Here is a 22,141-nt window from a genome sequence, read left to right on the forward strand (position 1 = left end):
TTGAAGATTTGCATTAATATTGGATCCTCCAGGTAACTGTAAATTCGCGCTTCCCGATACCTGATCATTTTGATTTACTCCGAAATTCACATTAGAACCTCCTGGTAATGCAACGTTTGCATTTCCAGACAATTTCCCATTCTGCAAGTTAGCACTTACGCTAGAATCTCCTGGAAGATTTATGTTTCCGGTTGCCGATACTTACCCGTTTTGAACACTTAATCCTGCGTTGCCTACACTGCCTAGATTTAAACTGTCACTTCCACTTAAACGTTTGCCTAAGAAAAAACAAATGTAAAAATATGTAAATGTTAACTTTTTGAAGGCATTATAGGATTAAACACATTTTTTCTAGAGGTTATTTATGTGTAAACCGGGGCGATTAACTTACAAACTGAATAAAGGACTTTTATGTCAAGTTTGTGAGTTAGAGACCCGGTTTACACATCAATAACCTCTACACAAAATGTGTTTAATCCTTATAATTCTTCAGCCAAACATACGCGATTATTAATTTACATTATTACTTTGATTGCTACTATATGTACCCAAACTCCATACAGCGTTATCGTTCGGGTCATACTTCCCTTTCTCTACAAAGAAAAAGAAAGGGAAGTATGACCCGAACGATAACGCTGTATGGAGTTTGGGTACATAGTAGCAATCATTCGTGAAATTTCCCGGAATTTTATTTTTATACATTTTCGAAGATTTATGGCATTTATTTTATTTATTGTTTTTGGTTATATATGCTTTAGAATATAAACAACTGTTATGCAATTGTTTTATAATCTCAACTTGCTGAAAATCCCAGTATCCCTGCAAGAATGTGAATCGCGCATGAATAGATTACAAAAGTAGTTTCGGAAACATGGTTTATCGAAGTGTAAACCAAGAGAAAAATTCTTATTGACCAATCCAATTCAAGTATTTATAGATATGCAAATGATATAAGAATTATTAAAGTATGTATCGTATCTATTCTACGTTGAGCGTATATGTCATCCAACCTGCTCAATTTTACAATATTTTTACTCTCATGTTTGGATCATTCTGTTTTCGTTTGAAATAAAAAAAAAAAAAAAAAAGCACAAAAAAACAACAACATTGCAGAGCATATATAGTATCGTGAATAACATTTAAACATTTTCACATTTGAGTTCAATACAATCTACTGAAGAGGGAGCACTTAAGAATAGGCAATAAACAAGTTTTAAAAGTAGAATTTCAATTAGATCCTTACAAAGAAATATGTAACAAATTAAAACACTCCAAGAAGCTCAGAACTGCAGCTATGAAACCATTTTTTGATGGTTCTTTAGTTTGTTGGTGTTTAACACCACTTTCTGATACCTTGGCTATATTGTGGCAGACAGTTTTCGTCGGCAGAGGACACCGGAGTGCCCGAAAAAAAACCACCAACCTCAACAGAACAACTGACAATCCTGGTCAATAAAGAGTGGTTCCAACCATTATCATACATGATACATGTATATATGCTGTATTGTTTTTCATTGAAGCGATATTACTAGTCATGTATTGAACAAAATATGTTTGTCATCTTGATGCCAACAACTCCACAATGTGCCAGTAACGAAAACATTCTATTAATTAAAGCGTATTGCTATGCATAATTAAGTATTTATGGTTAATTTCTGTGGTATTACAAAAATGTAATAGAATTAGAAAGCTTAGATACTATTACCTTTATCTATAACCATGTACTATGCCATTAATAAAAAGTAATGTCACAAGAAATTTAAATATTATTCCTTGGACAGCCATATTTTCCATAGATAAGGTCAATCTCCTTTATTCTGATAAGATAAACCTTTGTCATGTCCGTGTGTCTGTGCTTGAAGGCCGTACAATGACCGGTAGTTGCTAATCTTTTCGTTATTTGATCTCTAGTGGAGAGTTGTCTCATAACAATCATACCACATCTTCTTATCTTATACTTAGTATTACCATTGATATATACATGTATATCAGTATGATGTAAAATGAATGTTATCAATTCATTTAAACTAGTTAAAATATATTCATGTTTTTTTTCCATAAATATATTTTTGGGGGCGTATGACATTTGCGTCGATTTGATTCTTTCATTTACGAAAAAAAACATGAATATATTTTAACTAGTTTAAATTTCAGTACATGTATTTGAATAATTGGTTTATTTTTAACAAGAATCAGTATTCTTATACAAATGTTCGTTGAACAAGTATCAGTATACTCATAATAGATACTAATATAAACGAATGGGATACTATTAACAAATACTAATCCACTAAATATATAAAACATTTACATACTTTTAACGAGTATCATTATACTTATAAAAAAATTGATATACTTTTAACCAGCATCAGTAGAATATAGAATGGAAACGAGAAATGTGTCAAGGAGACAACAACCCGAAAAAAGTGCAATATGCCACCCATTGGTTTCGCAGCAGCAGCGAGAAATTCCCTGACCCGCAGGCGGGCTTCGTCTTGTCCGTAAACAATTATGAATATTAGTTACGCGAACTTGACGCCAAACTAAACTCCGAAACACACTAACTAACAAATGATAGAAATTCCTGACTTGGAACAAGCGCAAAAATAACCCTCATATAGCCAATGCGAAATAGACAAACACACAACAATACGTACAGTAAAACTTAGCTTAGAAAAAGTCCGAGTCCGATGTTAGAGTAACCCTTTACAGTGATATGCTTTCAACATCAGAGAGGGCCCTCATGGGGTTTTTGATTATGTGATTACTTGGCCGTTTTTTTTAATGATTATTTGATTATTAAGCCAAATATTTCATGATTATTTGATTACCTAGGACTGTATTTTTAGTTTATGATTATTTGATTACTAAAGATAAGCAAATATTTAATGATTATGTGATTATATTGGCAAAAAAATGGTGATTATGTGATTACTAGGACCCCCCATGAGGGGCCTCATCAGAATACTACTAACACATATCAGGATTTTAATGTCAACCATCTGCAAACTGTTTGCAAGTATCCTTTATTGTGACTAGCATTCGTATACTTATATTAAAACATCGTTATACTTTTAACAAATACCAGTTAACTTATAAAAAGCATCCGTGTACTTTTTAACACGTATCAAGTATCAGTTTACTTCCTTTAAGCATCGATATACTTTTAACAAGTGTAAATATTCTTATCAAAAGCATAATTCTGATTTTAGACTTACTTTAACAGATGTGAGATTCAATGATACACGTTACAAGGAAGTTTGCTAGAACTGTCCAATAAGATTGTAGAAAACCACTTCCAAATTCTGTGTCAACAAAACGACCTCTATATAAATAAACGTAAAGTTTCGATAAGATCTTGTTCGTTCTTTTGACAAGCGGAGACAAAACTAACATGAGGTTCAGTATCGCTCTATTTGTGTTTGTAGTCGTCATTTCAACGACTAGGGCCTTTTTAGAAAAGGTCTGTGTTTGTATAAATGATAACGGTAGGTGTTGTTTTTTTTACATTTTATCCTTATAAAGAGCTTAACCCGAAAATAGTCACAACTTGAATCATACTAAAGTAAGAACTACTACTACGATCTTGTTAACGTCCTGAAATACTTATGCAGGTCTCGTAAGGACGGCTCGATGACTTGGGTCATTTTTGTGAACATTCTTGTATGTTGTATGGTAATTAAGCGTATGCATTTGGAACAGTTGGTTGCCTAATACATGTAGCTGTTAAGCAGGGGGGGGGGGAGTTAAGTTAACGTTTGGTATATTGGTACCAAAGAACACCAACCTTGCATCTATTCACCATATTCTAGAAATTGTTTTACAGCAGTTTTTTTTTCAATTTTAAGGAAAAAAAAGAAACAATATTATTTGTCTTAACTCGTAAATAATAATAATCTATATCCAAACATCTAACTACAGAATAATGAATCAACACGCTCACAGTTTGTTTAAAAACGAAATTCTTTTCCATTGACTTAATTTTGCAACCTTCAAACCTAGTTCCTATCTGACTTTCACCTGGTTTATCCCGAACTTTACCTTCAACTGTTATATAGATCATTGGCAAAACAACACGATCGTAAAATTGACCCAGATATTATAGTTTTACTTCGAGACTAAACGGTTTTAACACTTTATTGAACATGCAGTTCTCTGAGGAGGCAAATCATGAAGTGAGGGTAATTAACGTCAAGTTCAATTCTAAATAGCATTTTTTTTCTCTGTCAAAATTGTTCGCGATCTGATTGACAGCTTGCGCAAGTATCTGCTATTCGATCAACAACACATCCTGTCACATGTGGAGCATAATTTGCTTACTTTTCCGGATCACCTGAGATCAACCCCGTTTTAGAGAGCGATATCTCTTGCACGTTAAAGACACCCCTGTAGATTTCGAAAAAGAGAAGGCTAATGCCGCTACAAGGCAGCACTCGCACCCGCAAAGTAGAAAGGGATTAATATAAGTTGCAAAACTTGTTTCCCAATCCACTATAAATAAATATGGTTAAACTAAACCCCGTTTTATTAAAGGGAGGGGGGGTTGTGTTGCTCTGCCTTTATAGTTTCCCCAAGTTGTATTTTGTAGACTGTGTCTTTTGGTTGTTTTTATTTTTAGCATAGCATTGCCAGTTACTTTTCAGTTCAACCATCCACCATGACTGTTCGGCAAACTCTTCCCTTTTTCACAATTTATACCTCAATTTTTTTTTATCCTTGAAAGTGTTTTCTTAATTCTTTTGAAAGAATGAGGAACAATACGATACGATAAGAACCTAACCCGAATAATCCAGTCGTTATATTACGATCACTTCTGGAGGACAATGACCGTAAGGGGGCGCTGTAATTATTCGAGTTAATAAGAACCCTGTGCAAATGTCAAAAACAAAACATTTCTTAATAATTGTAAAACTATTTTTATACACGTGATGACATTTTATTCATAATGGAAAGGATGCTATACACTGGACAATTTAATTGAGTTAATCCATGCTTTTACGTTGTAAATACAAATGTTCATTTTCATGTTCATATAGTGTCCTACGTGATTGTCTCACAGTTTTAAGAGTATATTGTAAAGAAAAAAATAGTCAGGTTACTTTTGTATTTGTTACTCACAGGATTAAAATGGTGCACTTGGTGGATAATATAGTGGAGCTTCAATATAAAGAAAGCCTGAATAATTAAGTGTTCAGAACTGTATATTGCTGCTAAAGACAATTTTGAAACCACTTTGCTTATTGCATATGTTTCATCGAAGTATATCCTCAACTTGTCCAGTTTTGCACATGGTCCTATAGGGACTCCATGCCCTCTTATGAATAACAATTTGTGTTCACTTGCATTCTTTATTCTTGACTGCCGGCTCTCTTCCTTCTAAAATTCCTGGATCTGGCATCCACCTTTTTTTGATGAGGTTGGACCTACGGCAAATATAGAAATTTACTCTGCCTTTACTGAGTAAGTTTATACTGTATATTCATAAGAAATCGGAACTTGTTAAACGGATCTATTTCTTGTCCTAATTTGTTTTAAATTTGCCGAATTTTACGAATATTGCGTTAATAGATTTAACACTTTCCCTTGCAGAAAATATTAAGGAGGAGTGCAAAAAAATACCACTAAATGCTTTTTTAAATGCAAGACTTTCTCTCTTTGTTGAAGATCCATTGGTGGCCTTGGGCTGTTTTCTGGATTCACTTTGGTTGGGCTGTTGTTTCTATGACACATTCCCTGTTTAATCCATTCTCAATTTTATTGTATTATATTTCTTAATTATTGGATCAAGCAATTATTTTACTCTGGTTTTTTTTAGACTATAGAGCCCCCTGTTACATGTATGGAGGTTTTGAACTAAGGAACAATGTTTTAATTGCTGTTTTAAAGGATGAATCGGTAAGAATTTCTCTTTTTCTTAATACTTGATTTGCCATGCCGTTTTTAATGTTATTAGAAATGAATATCACAATCAGAAAGAAGACGTCTAAGTGTAAAATACTTAATATTATGTTAGGGCCAAATTCTACATTTCGATTCTGAATTAATAGCTTTGGTGATTTTTCAACATAACATTTCAAAATAAAATATAATACACTTTGTTTTTCCATATTCTTTTCACAACTCCATCACGTTATCTGAATAATACAGATTAAAACACCACAAACTAAGCTTTATAATACTGATTCATAATTTAGAATTAATATAAGTACCATACTACTTTTTTTTAATATTAGTTCGGGACATTATGGAGATAATAGAATAGATTATAGAAAAATTACGATACATTACATGTATATTGTATGTCTTATATGAAGCTCTAAATCGTCCAGTCTAGGAAAATTGTCAATAATTAAATTAATATAACTATCAACGAGAAAACATTAGAACAAACATATCCTCATTCGTCATACATATTATTGTGTGGTTCGGCAATGTTGAGACAATATCATAAACAGATTGTGCTGCAAAAAGACATTTTCTTTATTAAAATTAATTTTAAAGTAAGCAGAACATTCCAAATAACTTACTTCTTTTATAGATCATTGCAATTCCTTTGTCAATTTCAAAGATCAAGGCAGGTGGTAACTGTGCTGGTGCTATACGCACGATTCGTCCATCAAAAGGTATGCCCTTTCTGGTTAAAATTCTTTTTGTCATGAAATTTTACAGCCGCAGAGAAGCTCGATACTTATATGAACAATTATTGGCTGTTTCACATTCAAAACTGCAAAACAAAGTAATAAACTTTTGTGCAAACTCATCATTTCTCATTTCGAGATAATATCAAACCGTTGAAATTGTTTTTGAAGCATAACCTCTCGTAAGTGACAAAACAATTGATGAAAAACTCAAAACTTTCTCGACTCAATTCTTTTCTTGAGTTTAACATTTGAACTTAGTTATAAATAAGAAAATTATAATCGTTAGATAAATTAAACTGCATCTTTTTAACCATTTACGGCAGTTTTAATAGCTTTTAGAGTTGTAAGTATTATCTACATACTACATAAAATACTATGACAATGATGTTTTTCAGCATTTAGAAAAACTATTAAAATAAGGTCTGATAGCATACAAAGCAGTCGAAAATTATGAATATTATATATTCACCAATGATACAACAACATAACGACTCAAATAAACAAGAAACCTCTAAAAGTCGACATTCAGTCAAGATGAGATATCAAGATCTATATTCCATCGATTCGGAAAAAAGTTGTGAGTAACAGATACGATCGAAGAAATAAAATTTTGAATAAAAGACGGTCATGATGTTTTTCATTTCTGTATTTTAAATTTTTTGTTTTGTCAGTTTCTGTATTCTTTTCATTATTTGCACATTATTCTGTATTATTTATATTTTAGCATTCAATTATTCTTTATATTTTTGGTCTTTTTTTTCTATTCTCTAGTTTTTATCCATTTTTCTGTAGTATTATCCTATTATTCTCTTTTCTGTATTCACACTCATAAATGCAAACATTGAATATATAACCATTATTATGATGTATACTAGTATATAGAAAAATTAAAAGCAAAACTTCTATTTTGGGCAAACAAGCATCTTTAAAAACTATTAAATGCTTATTATAATTTATAATTATTGAAAATACAAACGAACAATTTTTCTTTAAAAACTATTAAATGCTTATTATAATTTATAATTATTGAAAATACAAACGAACAAATTTTCGATTGTTGACATTTTAGATAAAAGATTTATAATACCACATTTGATAGACGTTGATATTGGAAAAGGTGGAATCAAAGTCGACACTGCAGTCGGTGGTGTTGGTGTAGGAAAGGATGGCCTTAATGTCGACACATTAGCCGGTGGTGTAGGGATAGGTAAGGACGGTGTCAAGGCCAAATTGGACACTCCCCTTGGTGGATTTAATGTCTCGGCTGGTAAGGGAGGTGTCAGTGCTGGTGGAAAAGTTGACGTTCCTGCTGTTGGTAGTCTAGGTGGTGCCGTGAATGTTGACAATAGTGGTAAAGTTAGTGGCGGTGGAGAAGCTTCTGTCAATTTCTTAGGTGTTGGCGAAGTTGGAGGTCACGTTAACGTAGATAAAAACGGCAAAGTCAGTGGCGGTGGTGAAGTTGGGCTAGAACTTGGTCCTCTAGCTCACGCTGGAGTTCATGTTGATGTGGATAAAAATGGTAAGGTCAGCACTGGAGTTGATGCAAATGCAAATTTAGGTCCACTTGGCAGCGTGGAAGCTCATGTCGATGTTGACCAAAATGGCAAAGTATCTACCGGTGTGAATGGACAGGCCAGTTTAGGCAAGTTTGGAAGCGTAAGTGGGCATGTGAATGTTGATCAAAACGGGAAAGTAAGCGGTGGTGGGAATGGACAAGCTCAACTGGGTTCTCTTGGAAGTGTTGGCGGCAATATAAATGTAGGCAAAAATGGACAGGTGTCAGGCGGTGTTCAGGGAACTGCAAATCTTGGAAATGCAAGTTTGAGCGGCAATGTCAACATAGCAAATGGACAAGTAAGTGGCGGGGCACAAGGTCATGCAAATCTAGGTAATTTAGGAAGCGTCGGTGGCAATATAAACGTGGCAAATGGTCAGGTTTCTGGTGGGGTACAAGGGCAGGCTAATAATGGATCTCTTGGTAGTGTTACCGGAAGTTTGACAAGTGGTTCAGGTGGCCAAACTGGTGGTGTAAACCATAATCTTATAGGCCAAGGGTCTCAAACTGGGTCTACTTCTGGTTCCGGTTCAGGATCAGCAAGTTCGGGTGGAGGAAGCTCTTCAACTAATAAACTTACACAGACAATGAACGGAATGTTTGGAAATTTCATGAGTGGGTCTAATTTTGGTCTCAATGCAATGATGGCAAATGGAGGATTCAGTAATATGTTTGGTGGAAGCGGTGGTGGCAGTGGAAGCAGTAAGTAGCTATAGGAAGATAGATGTGATACCTCAATAAATACTCTTTAATATTGCAATAATGGGATACGGGATGGTAAATTAAAAGAGGCATATCAATTCAATTAGAGAATATTATAGAGTTCAAGTTTGTCACAATTTTTTTTTAATTTATTCTGATGAAACATAGTTCAAATATTTTTTGGCTACACCATACTAATTAAAGCAAAATAGTCTCTCAAATTACAGCACATTATGGTGAAACATGAATGTAATATATACAATTGTTTTATATAAGAAATGTACGGTTGGTTTCACACAAATAAAGAGTTGCGGTATTTAAAAGTCAAGCGCTGGAGATGTGAAAACAAGGTGCTACAATGCTTGTTTTGCGGCCCTGAAATCAAGCATAAAAGAAATACGCCAAAATAAAATGTTAAATCACAATCTTATTGAAATAAGTTCTCATCACTTGCTCCTAGGTTTTTTGTAGCACCTCATTTTTTTTACTTTGATAGCTAGTGGTTTGGTGTTGGAATTATATTTCTCTAATTCTATGGAAATTTATCCCTTTTCGAACCCATTGTATAAAAAAATTTAATCAACGTGTGGTTGCTGGTGATCTCAGAAGATCATTGGATGATTTTGAGGGTCATGACCTTTTTGGCTGACTGAATGAACCAAAATATGATAACAGGTGTTAATGAAATTGACAACTTCGTGCAATGTAAAAGGCACTCGAAGGGGATTTTCGGTAAACAAAAAAAGAAAATGTCTTTTTAATCATTAGAGAAACAGATTCTTACATAGTTACTCGTGGATTATCGGATTTATCCAATCTCGATAGTTAAATTATAAATTTTAAAGTACTCGCCGAGGCGGCTCGAACTTTAAAATTGATAATTTAACTATCTCGATTGGATAAATCCGATAATCCACTGGTATCAATGTAAGAATCTATATATATAATACTTACTTACTTACTGCAGTGCAGGCGATTTGGTGTCACGATATCACAGTAGCATGGGTTCGAATCCCGGCGAGGGAAGAACCAAAAATTTGCGAAAGCAAATTTATAGATCTAACATTGTTGGGTTGATGTTTAGACGAGTTGTATATACATTATGTACACAGCCATGTATCACCATCATTGATGGCGATCCGATGGATACATCTGTTGTAGGGTTGTCACTGACTCAGACGTACTTATGAATATAATTATTTTCTGTGACTGTATCTTACATTAATTTGTAGGATCCTTTACTATAGATAATTTAGCTGATCTGTAACAATAACATCTTCATGCCTTATATATCATGTACTGTAGTACGCCGCTAGATTAAAACTGACGTGGAAAGGTAACACATGCCCACCGAAAGCTCTTTATTTGAGAGCCCAGGTGGTCGTGTGGTCTAGCGGGACGGCTGCAGTGCAGGCGATTTGGTGTCACGATATCACAGTAGCATGGGTTCGAATCCCGGCGAGGGAAGAACCAAAAATTTGCGAAAGCAAATTTATAGATCTAACATTGTTGGGTTGATGTTTAGACGAGTTGTATATAATACTTATATATAGATGAGAAATTTCAGTTCATTAAGGTATACCTTTTTGAATGCTAAGGTTATCGACCGAATATACAGGAGTTAAAAGGTAAAAACACAAAAATACTGAACTCCGAGGAAAATTCAAAAAGGAAAGTCCAAAATCAAAAGGCAAAATCAAAAGTCCAAGCACATCAAATGAATGGATAACAACTGTCATATTCCTGACTTGGTACAGGCATTTTCTAATGTAGAAAATGGTGGATTGAACCTGGTTTTATAGCTAGCGAAACCTCTCACTTGTATGACAGTCGCATCAAATTCCATTACATTGTCAACGATGCATGAACAAAACAAACTCAAAGAGTAAAAATGTCAAAAATAGGGGTACAGCAGTCAATATTGTGTTATCATTTTAATATCACTATAAAACAACAAATGTAACGAAGAAGCACAAAAAGGCATACATCAAATTTAACATACTCATTTTGCTTTTCTTATACGACTTAATTTATCTATGTAAAGTCAACCCGTATATAAATAAGGTTTTCAGTACTCGTGTAAAATTGCGCGTTTGAAATTCGCACAGGTAGACATGAAAATAATTTTGTCGTTCAAAGTATGACGGCATACATACATGCAGAGTCACGTAAAGTAGATATATAACAAAAAACAGACTTAACAGTAAAAGTAATAATAATAAATAAAATAATAAATATCTACTTTTTGTTGTCCTTTTAGCATCATATTGGCTTTATTCATTTGGATGTCCTACACTTGCCTTTGATATCAATTTATGCAGTCTTTTGTAATTTGTATCTGCAATCTGCGTCACAAGTACATGTAAACACTGTCAACTATAAGTCTGTGTGTTCTTCTTTCCAGATCCAAATGGTTTCAGTCCACAAACACTAAATCAGCAAGGTTTGTACTCAAGTTCAAATTCTTTTTGTGAAAAATATATTCATTTGTACCACGTTTCTTGGCCGGATCTATATTGATATGAATTTTCTAGCAGTAATCTTCACCTTTTTCTTCCTTTTTATGCATGATATAATTGTCATTGTATGTTAAACAAACATGAGTCAATCATTTTATTTGGTATAATTGTTAGTGAAATACATCGTTATGTATATCTTGAAAACCTTACACTGTCAGATGTCTTGTAAATTCACCTTTGATATATACATTTGACGCCTCCGGGTGCGGGAATTTCTCGCTACATTGAAGACCTGTTGGTGACCCTCTGCTGTTGTTTTTTATTTGGTCGGGTTGTTGTCTCTTTGACACATTCCCCATTTCCATTCTCAATTTTATTTACAATTTATATTTTCCCGAAAGACGAATCTCCTAACCATTATTTTTTATAGTATTAACAAGTTTTTTTTCCAAATAATATATATACATTGAACCATGAAGAATCTTCATAAAAATGAAAACAACACGTGATAAATTGCATGCGTCTGAAGCGCTTTTCTGGATTTACCTTCATCAGGAACGCAAAAAGCCGAATATTCGAAGGCCAATGATATATATAAGAACCATTCCAGTTGAAGAGCTATATAGCAAACAAAAGGACCTTAAAACCTTAGTTTCTATATAATTTCAAAATTTATAAACGGACAAGGTTTGTTTTGAATCATGTCAGTATCTAAGTATTGACTACTGAACTGTGCATCGGGGACTGATAGTCCACCAGCAGAGGTATCGACCCAGTGGTGTAAAAAATGAAAACAACACGTTCTATTGAATTAATCATTGTAGTTTGTTCTCTCCCTTAATATGCACTGGAAATTCAGTAACTTACGTTGAATCCATAAATCAATAATTCAGTTTGTGTGGTCTATGAGTACCAAGGATGTTGGTGGATGGCTGCCAATGTTTGATACTTAACTTAATGTTAACAGTATTCTATGAATATGTCGAAATACTGTGGATTCATTTATTTTCGTGGGCACCAATTTTCGGGGCGTATGACATTTGCGCCGATTTTTTAATTTTTCGTTCTTTCATTTGCGCCAATTTTATATTTGCCCCTAATTGGATTTACAGGTAAGTTAATACTTGTACATGTATTATACAGTTAAGGTCTATTGGTAAACTCTGGTTATAAACATAGGTTTTAGTTAATTTTGATTCATATTGTTCTGAACTTTGCTGTAACACGATGGACATATTGCACATTGCAACGAACCGAGGAGTCAATTCTTTAAGTAACCATCGACGGCTATACACATAATTACGTAAGCCAGACAAATATAGAAGAGTCGAAATCACAAGAAAGGAGTATATTAGATGTGTCGCCTATAAATACCCAGCAACAACAGATTTATGGTTTTAATGTATTCCGTTTTTATGGATTTGAATGCTGTAAATAGATTTTCAATTCGTCATTGTAGTATAAACCAGATTGTTTTTATCTAAGGATTTTACGTTTTGATTTTAAAGTATGTGAATATATTGTACAACTGGCTAACGGAAGAGGTCTATAATGTTAAATGAAAAATAACATGACTGAATAAAATCTTGAAAAAAAAATCTTGGATGGAGAGTTGTCTCATTTGCACTCATACCACATATTCTTATGTCTTTCCACCTGTAATTAACCTGTAATTTACCTGTAAAAAAATCGGCGCAAATGAAAACAAAAATCGGCGCAAATGAAAGAAAAAATCGGCGCAAATGAAATGCAGATCGGCGCAAATGCAAAACGCCGAATTTTCGTGGACTACGAAAAACTTGCATATTCATGTATATTAAATTTCGTGGTTTTGCCGAAGTCTGCATATAAGCCTATAGAAAATTTGTTATTTGTTGAACATTTAATTTCGTGGTTCACCTGTACCCTAGAAAGCCACGAAAATTGGTATCCAACGAATAATAATAATGAATCCACAGTATATTCGTTCAGCCTTTTTATTATCAACGTTGTCGATAACATGTCACCTATTATTTTTTTATTTTCAATTCAAGTTGGTGTACAACAGTTCCTGCAGAAAATGCAGCAAGGGAGAAGGCGACGATTTAATCTGTAACTACGTGCACAGTGGTAAATACCTATATTAATCTCTAATAAATTGTGTTTTAAGGATATGCTTAGGGGAGGTTTAGGAATTTGTTTCAGATGTTCGGACTCTTTTTTTTTCAATCAATACAGGGTAAAATATTTTACCTTATAACCCCCTTTTTAGCTCACCTTGCCCGAAGGGCCAAGTGAGCTTTTCTCATCACTTGGCGTCCGTCGTCCGTCGTCCGTCGTCGTTAACTTTTACAAAAATCTTCTCCTCTGAATCTACTGGGCCAAATTAAACCAAACTTGGCAACAATTCTCATTGGGGTATCTAGTTTAAAAAATGTGTGGCGTGACCCGACAAACCAACCAAGATGGCCGCCATGGCTAAAAATAGAACATAGGGGTAAAATGCAGTTTTTGGCTTATAACTCAAAAACCGAAGCATTTAGAGCAAATCTGACAAGGGGTTAAATTGTTTATCAGGTCAAGATCTATCTGCCCTGAAATTTTCAGATGAATCATACAACCCGTTGTTGGGTTGCTGCCCCTGAATTGGTAATTTTAGGGAAATTTTGCTGTTTTTGGTTATTATCTTGAATATTATTATAGATAGAGATAAACTGTAAATAGCAATAATGTTCAGCAAAGTAAGATTTACAAATAAGTCAACATGACCAAAATGATTAGTTGACCCCTTTAGGAGGTATTGCCCTTTAAAGTAAAATTTTAACCATTTTTCGTAAATTTTATATATCTTTTACAAAAATCTTCTCCTCTGAAACTACTGGGCCAAATTAATCCAAAGTTGGCCACAATCATCTTTGGGGTATCTAGTTTAAAAAATGTGTGGCGTGACCCGCCAAACCAACCAAGATGGCCGCCATGGCTAAAAATAGAACATAGGGGTAAAACGCAGTTTTTGGCTTATAACTCAAAAACCTCAAGCATTTAGAGCAAATCTGACAGGATGTAAAATTGTTAATCAGGTCAAGATCTATCTGCCCTGAAATTTTCAGAGGAATCAGAGAACCTGTTGTTGGGTTGCTGCCCCTGAATTGGTAGTTTTAAGGACATTTTGCTGTTTTTGGTTATTATCTTGAATATTATTATAGATAGAGATAAACTGTAAACAGCAATAATGTTCAGCAAAGTAAGATTTACAAATAAGTCAACACGACCAAAATGGTCAGTTGACCCCTTTAGGAGTTATTGTCCTTTAAAGTAAATTTTTAACCATTTTTCGTAAATTTTATATATCTTTTACAAAAATCTTCTCCTCTGAAACTACTGGGCCAAATTAATCCAAACTTGGCCACAATCATCTTTGGGGTATCTAGTTTAAAAATGTGTTGCGTGACCCGACAAACCAACCAAGATGGCCGCCATGGCTAAAAATAGAACATAGGGGTAAAACGCAGTTTTTGGCTTATAACTCAAAAACCTAAGCATTTAGAGCAAATCTGACAGGATATAAAATTGTTAATCAGGTCATGATCTATCTGCCATAAAATTTTCAGATGAATCAGAGAACCTGTTGTTGGGTAGCTGCCCCTGAATTGGTAGTTTTAAGGACATTTTGCTGTTTTTGGTTATTATCTTGAATATTATTATAGATAGAGATAAACTGTAAACAGCAATAATGTTCAGCAAAGTAAGATTTACAAATAAGTCAACACGACCAAAATGGTCAGTTGACCCCTTTAGGAGCTATTGCCCTTTAAAGTAAATTTTTAACCATTTTTCGTAAATTTTATATATCTTTTACAAAAATCTTCTCATCTGAAACTGCTGGGCCAAATTAATCCAAACTTGGCCACAATCATCTGTAGGGTATCTAGTTTGAAAAATGTGTAACCTGACCCGCCAAACCAACCAAGATGGCCGCCATGGCTAAAAATAGAACATAGGGGTGAAATGCAGCTTTTGGCTTATAACTCAAAAACCGAAGCATTTATAGCAAATCTGACATAGGGTAAAATTGTTTATCAGGGCAAGATCTATCTGCCCTTAAATTTTCAGATGAATCAGAGAACCCGTTGTTAGGTTGCTGTCCCTGAATTGGTAATTTTAAGAAAATTTTGCTGTTTTTGGTTATTATCTTGAATATTATTACAGATAGAGATAAACTGTAAACTGCAATAATGTTCAGCAAAGTAAGATTTACAAATAAGTCAACATGACCAAAATTGTCAATTGACCCCCTAAGGAGTTATTGTCCTTTATAGTCAATTTTAAACAATTTTCATAAAATTTGTAAATTTTTACTACCGGTAACATTTTCCACAGAAACTACTGGGCCAAGTAAATTATAGATAGTGATAATTGTAATCAGCAAGAATGTTCAGTAAAGTTAGATGTGCAAACATATTACCATCACCAAAACACAATTTTGTCATGAATCCATCTGCTTCCTTTGATTAATATTCACCAAGACCAAGGTGAGCGACACAGGCTCTTTAGAGCCTCTAGTTTCTTTTTCATATAAGACTTCAATAGCTCATAAAAGGTAATTTACCAAAATTTAAGCAGATTGTTGATTTCTTATCTTTCGATTTGAAAATAATACCAATGCAAATATAAAGTAAAAGTCTGAGTCAGCCTTTCCCCGCCATTTTTTTTTAAAAATATCTCGAAAAGGACCTCCATAACCTTAGTCCTATCAATATTTTTAGCTTGTTTTGTTCCTTAACTAATGCACTTCTGATTTATAGTATCAATTTTAAATTCTTATTTTTTTTTAAATTTCACCTACGTACATTCATAAGTGAACAAAACCCCATGAAAAGCCTTGTAAATTTTATCACGTTTCATAATACAAAATATGATTCGGACATTTTTACAAGCACAAATAACGTGTAACTCGCAAACTGTAATGCAGAAAATGACGATAATCATTTTTCAAATATTATTATTTTAACTTGTTAAGCTTATCAATATTTTAGTGCAATAATTTAATAACTGAAATCTACTATCATTTAATTTTTGTTAACTGGTTATACTAGTAAATGTTATCAAAACAGAAAAATCTAATTCCCTTCAGTTTGCTGCGTTTTTTTAACTTTTGTTAAAATTCTTCTTTTCTATTTTTTTCAGAACTTCAGATGAATTATGCACAGCATTACGGTCGTGAAGTTATTTTCTAATTTTTCTTTAATTGTTATTTAATATATTAAAGGGATTCTTTAACGAACCTTCGATTTCATGATCTCCAGCCTACAACGTAATTTGAAACATGAGGTTGTTAATTAATATGAAATTAGTTAATTAGATTTCACTAAAAACTAATTTCGACATTTCTACCTATCATGTCTGATTGTTTTGTTCGCACATAGTTGTCAATATAATGGAATTATTTGTTACTGAAATACAAGTGACAGGTTTAGCTAGCTATAAAACCTGGTTTAATCCACCAATTTCTACATAGGAAAATGTCTGTACCAATTCAGGAATATGACTGTTTACCGTTCGTTGATGTTTTTGAGATTTTGATTTTACCATTATTTGCTTAGGTACTTTCCGTTGAGAATTTTCCTCGTCCTTTTTATGTAGGGCTGCAGAAGATCTATAAAAAGTGGAAAGACCTTTTGTTTTTTTCATCTGATTTTTTTCTTTTTCTGCCGTCTGAGATGCTTTTCGTTTTACAACATATCGAATGGATTTTTGGCCAATGATGTTGTACAGTAATGGGGGTTTCAAAACTCACCTGTGTGACCGAACACTTATTCTTATAGGAGTTATCTCCCTGCGTCCCCCTTTTCTTGTTATCGCTATATCTCTAAAATCGTCAAATATTTTAACAAACTGTTTTCACCAAATTGTTCGTCTTCTTTTAAGAATGATTTGGTATTATTTAACTGATATGATCGAAAGACATCTTATGGGAGTTATTTTCCTTTGAAAATTTAAGATAGGCGATATGTTGGATAAATTCATAAGTTATAAGTCGTAGAGGCCTAGAGTCTTTTGAAATGAAGTCCTTGGTCCATTTGAAGGAAATTGAGGTCAAGGTCAAAGGTCAAGGTCATGTTCTAAATTTTGAATTTTGCTTGTTATTGTTATTCTAAAGAAACTATAACAGTTAATGATATGAAGTGTTTAATAACTGTTTACAATAAAGCGCAACTTCAACCTATTCAGTCGAAGTGTTTTGGTTATCCCTTATATGAGTTTTCTCCCTTATGTATTTGAAATCTATATTTCTCCACATTCACACAAGTGATTGACCTCAGGTCTTTGGATTTGAGTTCACTGACCTCTGACCTTGAAATTGAGGTCAAGGTTAAAGGTCAAGGTCATATTCTAAATTTTGAATTTTGCTTGTAATCTATATTCAAAAGAAACTGTAACAGATAATGATATGATGTGTTTTCCAAATAACTGTTTACGATAAGGCACAACTTCAACCCATTTGAGTCGAAGTGTTTTGGTCAACCCTTATAGGAGTTTTCTCCCCTTTTGTATTTGAAATCGGTATTTCTCCAAAACCATACAAGTGATTGACCTGGGGTTTTTGATTTGAGATCACTGACCTATGACCTGAAAATTGAGATCAAGGTCAAAGGTCAATTTGATGTTATAGATTTTGACCTTTGGTAAAAAGTCTTTCTTGTTCATTATAAAACAATTAAGTCTTCTGCATATACCTATTAATCTTATTGTTTTATATCAGTTTGAGATACCAAATTATATCAACAAGGAGTGAAATTTTCTAACATTGTTTTTAAATTTCATTCTTATTATCGAGGTGGAAAGACCTTCAATTGTTCTCTGAAGAATTGGTTTTTAATTTCAATTATAGATGTTATCAGAAGTCAAAGGTTAAGAAACAATAACCTACTTAAGACTGTTACACGAACTCTGACATTAAAATTAGTGACAGTTACAGGCATTTGGGGGGGGGGGGGGTTACCTTGTTTTTAAGGGTTTAATTTTTTCTCCAAATTTCTCTAATGTCAAATTTTTGAAAAGTTTGAAGAAGAAATCTTTAATTGCACAGTATTGTGCAATAGATTTGTAACACCTTGACATTTTTTATTGTGTCAGAAACATATTTTATTTAAAAAAAAATGATCACGATCCAAATTCAGAGCTGTATGAAGCTTGAATGTTGTGTCCATACTTGTACCAACTGTTCAGGGTTCGACCTCTGCAGTCGTATAAAGCTGGGCCATGCCGAGCCCCTGGGTTTTCCCTTGAGGTCATAGCAGGTCTTGTATTTATAAGACTGTCTGTCTGATTCGGTTCCGAATAAAAAAAATGTTTGTCAAGTGACAAAAGTTACAAAATTCATGACATAGGGATTACTATCCTGCAGCGCCGTAAACTATTTTTTTAAAGCTTATATTTCAGAAAGTAGAGAATTTTGATGGTTCTTATCTTGTATGCAAGATTCCTTATGTCAAGAAGTTACCGTCTATTATGAGTCCATCATCATAAAACTCTTTAATAGAGTAAAGTGATTTCTTCAAAAACAAATGTAATTTCTTTATCATCAATAAAACAACATGGAATGCATTATTATCTCCTTTACTATTAATGTTAATGTAAAGTTTTTTTTGTTCAACTTATATGAAAAAGAAATAATTGCTGAATATATCATGAAAATATAAAGTCAATTCTCTTGCTATAAATTTATTCAATATATTGTTATCATAGATTATTACATATAAACAAGAATGCCAGCAGTTATTGAGCAGTGTTGTTACATTTTCAAATAGAATTGAGACTGATCTTTTCTGTATATTTCTGTCTTCATGACTTCGATATGTGTGCACTGAACTCAGTCAAAAGGGAAACAATATGCTTTAAGACATTACATTTGGAATTCAGATCGTTCAGATTATCAACCTCATCCTTAAAAAAAAATCTTAAAATAGTTGCATTTTTCTTCTAATGATTTTAACATTTCTAAAGATACATCAAGTGGAGATTTTCCATCTTTATCTTCTATAGTAGTATCTGCCTGTCTCTCTAATAATATCTTAATTACTTGCTCATGGCTGAATTTGCACGCTAGATACAATGTGTCTGACCTTATTTATTGCGTAAATTGGGGTCTGATTTATTCGATGAAAGTATTGTTTTTACCAGTTCATGATTTCCATACCTACATATTTTATGTAAAGGTGTTTCTCCTTCATTGTCACGTGCATTCACATCTGCACTATAACTAATAAGTGATTTGACTATCGACTTGTATTTCGAAGATATTTCAAGGAGAAACATATCAAAATGTTTAGTATCTTGTCGAAAGTTTTGGAATCTCTCGCAAATTACATGAAGGGGGGTTTTACCGGCGATATCACACAATTCAAAGCTTGCTTTATTTTTTAGCAATACTTCAATGATGTCGATATTTGGTTCAATCCTCTCGCAGGCGAAATGTAAAGGTGACTTGTTTTGATAGTTTTGCTAGTTAACATTTGCTTTGTTACTTATAAGAAATTCACATAAAGAAAACGAACCACTTTGACAGGCGAAATGTAAAGGTGACTTGCTTTGATAGTCTTGCATATTGACTTTCGCATAATTACTTATAAGAAACTTACATACAGAAAGTAAACAATTTCGACAGGCTAAATGTAAAGGTGATAATCCATCATTGTCAGGTTTGGAGATGTCTAACTTATTTTGAATCAACAGGCTGATAACAGATTTGTGACCTTCATTTTCAGAGGAAGGCTCACAAGTTGCATGAAGCAATGATCGGCCAGTTTCGGAGTATTGACATATATCGATACCTTCAGACAGGAAATATTTAACTGTCTCGATTTTTCCTTCTGCACATGCTAGATACATAGAGTAATTCATCACACTATCAGCTTCTTCAACTAAAAGGAAATCTGTGTTTTTCATGAATTCTTTCACAATATCTGTGCAACCATGAAACGAAGGCTTATACATAGAAAAGCATCTGTCAAAACAACAAATTTCGTCGCTACATCTTTGTAGTAGTAACTGCATAATATCAACTTGGTAACTTGCGCAAGCAGCAACCAAGGGTGAATGTGGTCTTCCATCCCATTCATATATACCTGGATAAACATCGTTATTGCTGTCCAGTAACATTTTCACAATTCCTATATTTTCATTTTGACAAGCTATAAACAGAGGAGATTTGCTGGGTATTGTTTCAAAAATCTCAGCTTTGTTTTCCAGTAACATTCTAACCATATCAGCAAAACTTCCCTCGCATGCCAGACTCAAAAGAGTGTCATTAAATTCAGACACGCTGTTTACATCTGCATCGTTTTCAAGCAATAGTTTCACTACATTTAAATGGCCAGCGTCACATGCCATCTGGAGAGGACAATGATTCATCCAAATATCGGACATATTAACGTTAGCTTCATTCTGGAGTAGTAGTCTCACTATATCTATGTTTCCTTGCTCACATGATATGCGTAACGGTGATATATTGTCTTGGTCAAGTTCACAGACATCAACATTATTAGCAAGAAGCAATTGCACAATACTAGTTTTTCCTGCTCTACATGCCATATGTAATGGCGATGATTCGTCTTCATAACACAAAGAAGGGTCAGCGCCATGAATTAATAAAATTTCTACAACATCGTGGAATCCGCCTTCACAAGCTCTATATAAGGCTGTCTAAATGATTTACATTGCATTTAATTTTTATTAGGAATTCAACAATATCAACATACCCCTCGGTAGCTGCTTCTATTAACGGGAACGTGATGTCTTCAACTCTATATTCACCACTCGAATCGTCAATATCTGATTTATCCCAAAAAATGAACCTCTCCTGACACCAATTTTAATCCATTGTTATCAATTTGCTTGAAAACATCTTTTAAATCGTCGGCATTGTTGTTAAGGAATCTTAGAAGTTTTTCTCGAAACGGTTCGTGAACTAACAGTTTATTATGTAGGGTGCTGTAGATATCCTGTTGTTTCAAATCGTCTACTAATCTGTCAAAATACTCGTATTCCATGTCTTCCAAAAGTACAATATCGTCATCGGCGGGATTTACTTCAATCGATTTGAACATATATCGATTGCTGATAAACTTACCATTGGCATATCTGATAAAACATTCCTTATATGCTTGTGCGCATACAACTGATACAATATCGTATATTTTGTCATGTATTATGCTATAATTTGTTCCAATTTTCTTCAGAAACGTTCCCAATAATGCCGAAAATGCTTTTTCTAAAGATAGTCTTGCACAATCTCGACCCAAATCAATGTTACAATGAAAAGTTATTTCAATCAGTTTGTTTCTTAATATTATTGGTACCGTTTTCGATCTACCTTTAATCCATTCTTCTTTAAATCCTTCTTCAAACAAAATACATAAAATCAAGGCACATAATTGATAGTTATCCGATTCTATCATATATTCAATATCTTCTTTTATTGTTTCAATCGGTGATGTGAAGAGCAGTTTTAGTTTGTCAAACGACAGGTTTTTGGACATTTTTCAGAGTAGTGGGAAGAAGTCAAAATCGCATAAATGATCTATTACATGATTAATTTTTTCGCTTGTTAAATATTTCTTGATCACTAATAATCTTTCGTCTGGAAGAAGACAAAGCGGTTCAGTTTGAAGATCAAAAGCATTTTCTGTAAAAAGTTTTAAGCATTTGAACTGTGAGTCATTAAACACTTGAAGCCTACAGGAAATTAGAAGTTTGGTCCTTATGGTTTCTTCTGTTTCGACCGAATTTAATTGGAATATAGA

General features: G+C 33.5%; 1 protein-coding gene across 1 annotated transcript; it reads left to right on the plus strand.

Annotated features, from left to right (window-relative positions):
• The first annotated feature begins 3,387 nt into the window (after positions 1–3,387).
• On the plus strand, positions 3,388–13,466 carry LOC143082018 (uncharacterized). The gene is made up of 6 exons (XM_076257606.1): positions 3,388–3,488; positions 5,816–5,895; positions 6,539–6,623; positions 7,711–8,898; positions 11,303–11,341; positions 13,391–13,466. Exons 1-6 carry the CDS (start codon positions 3,395–3,397, stop codon positions 13,450–13,452), a joined length of 1,548 nt encoding a protein of 515 aa, XP_076113721.1. The 5' UTR covers positions 3,388–3,394; the 3' UTR covers positions 13,453–13,466.
• Positions 13,467–22,141: the final 8,675 nt, after the last annotated feature.

Source organism: Mytilus galloprovincialis, chromosome 7, assembly GCF_965363235.1.
Source record: "Mytilus galloprovincialis chromosome 7, xbMytGall1.hap1.1, whole genome shotgun sequence".
NCBI classification, from domain to species: Eukaryota; Metazoa; Mollusca; class Bivalvia; order Mytilida; family Mytilidae; genus Mytilus; species Mytilus galloprovincialis.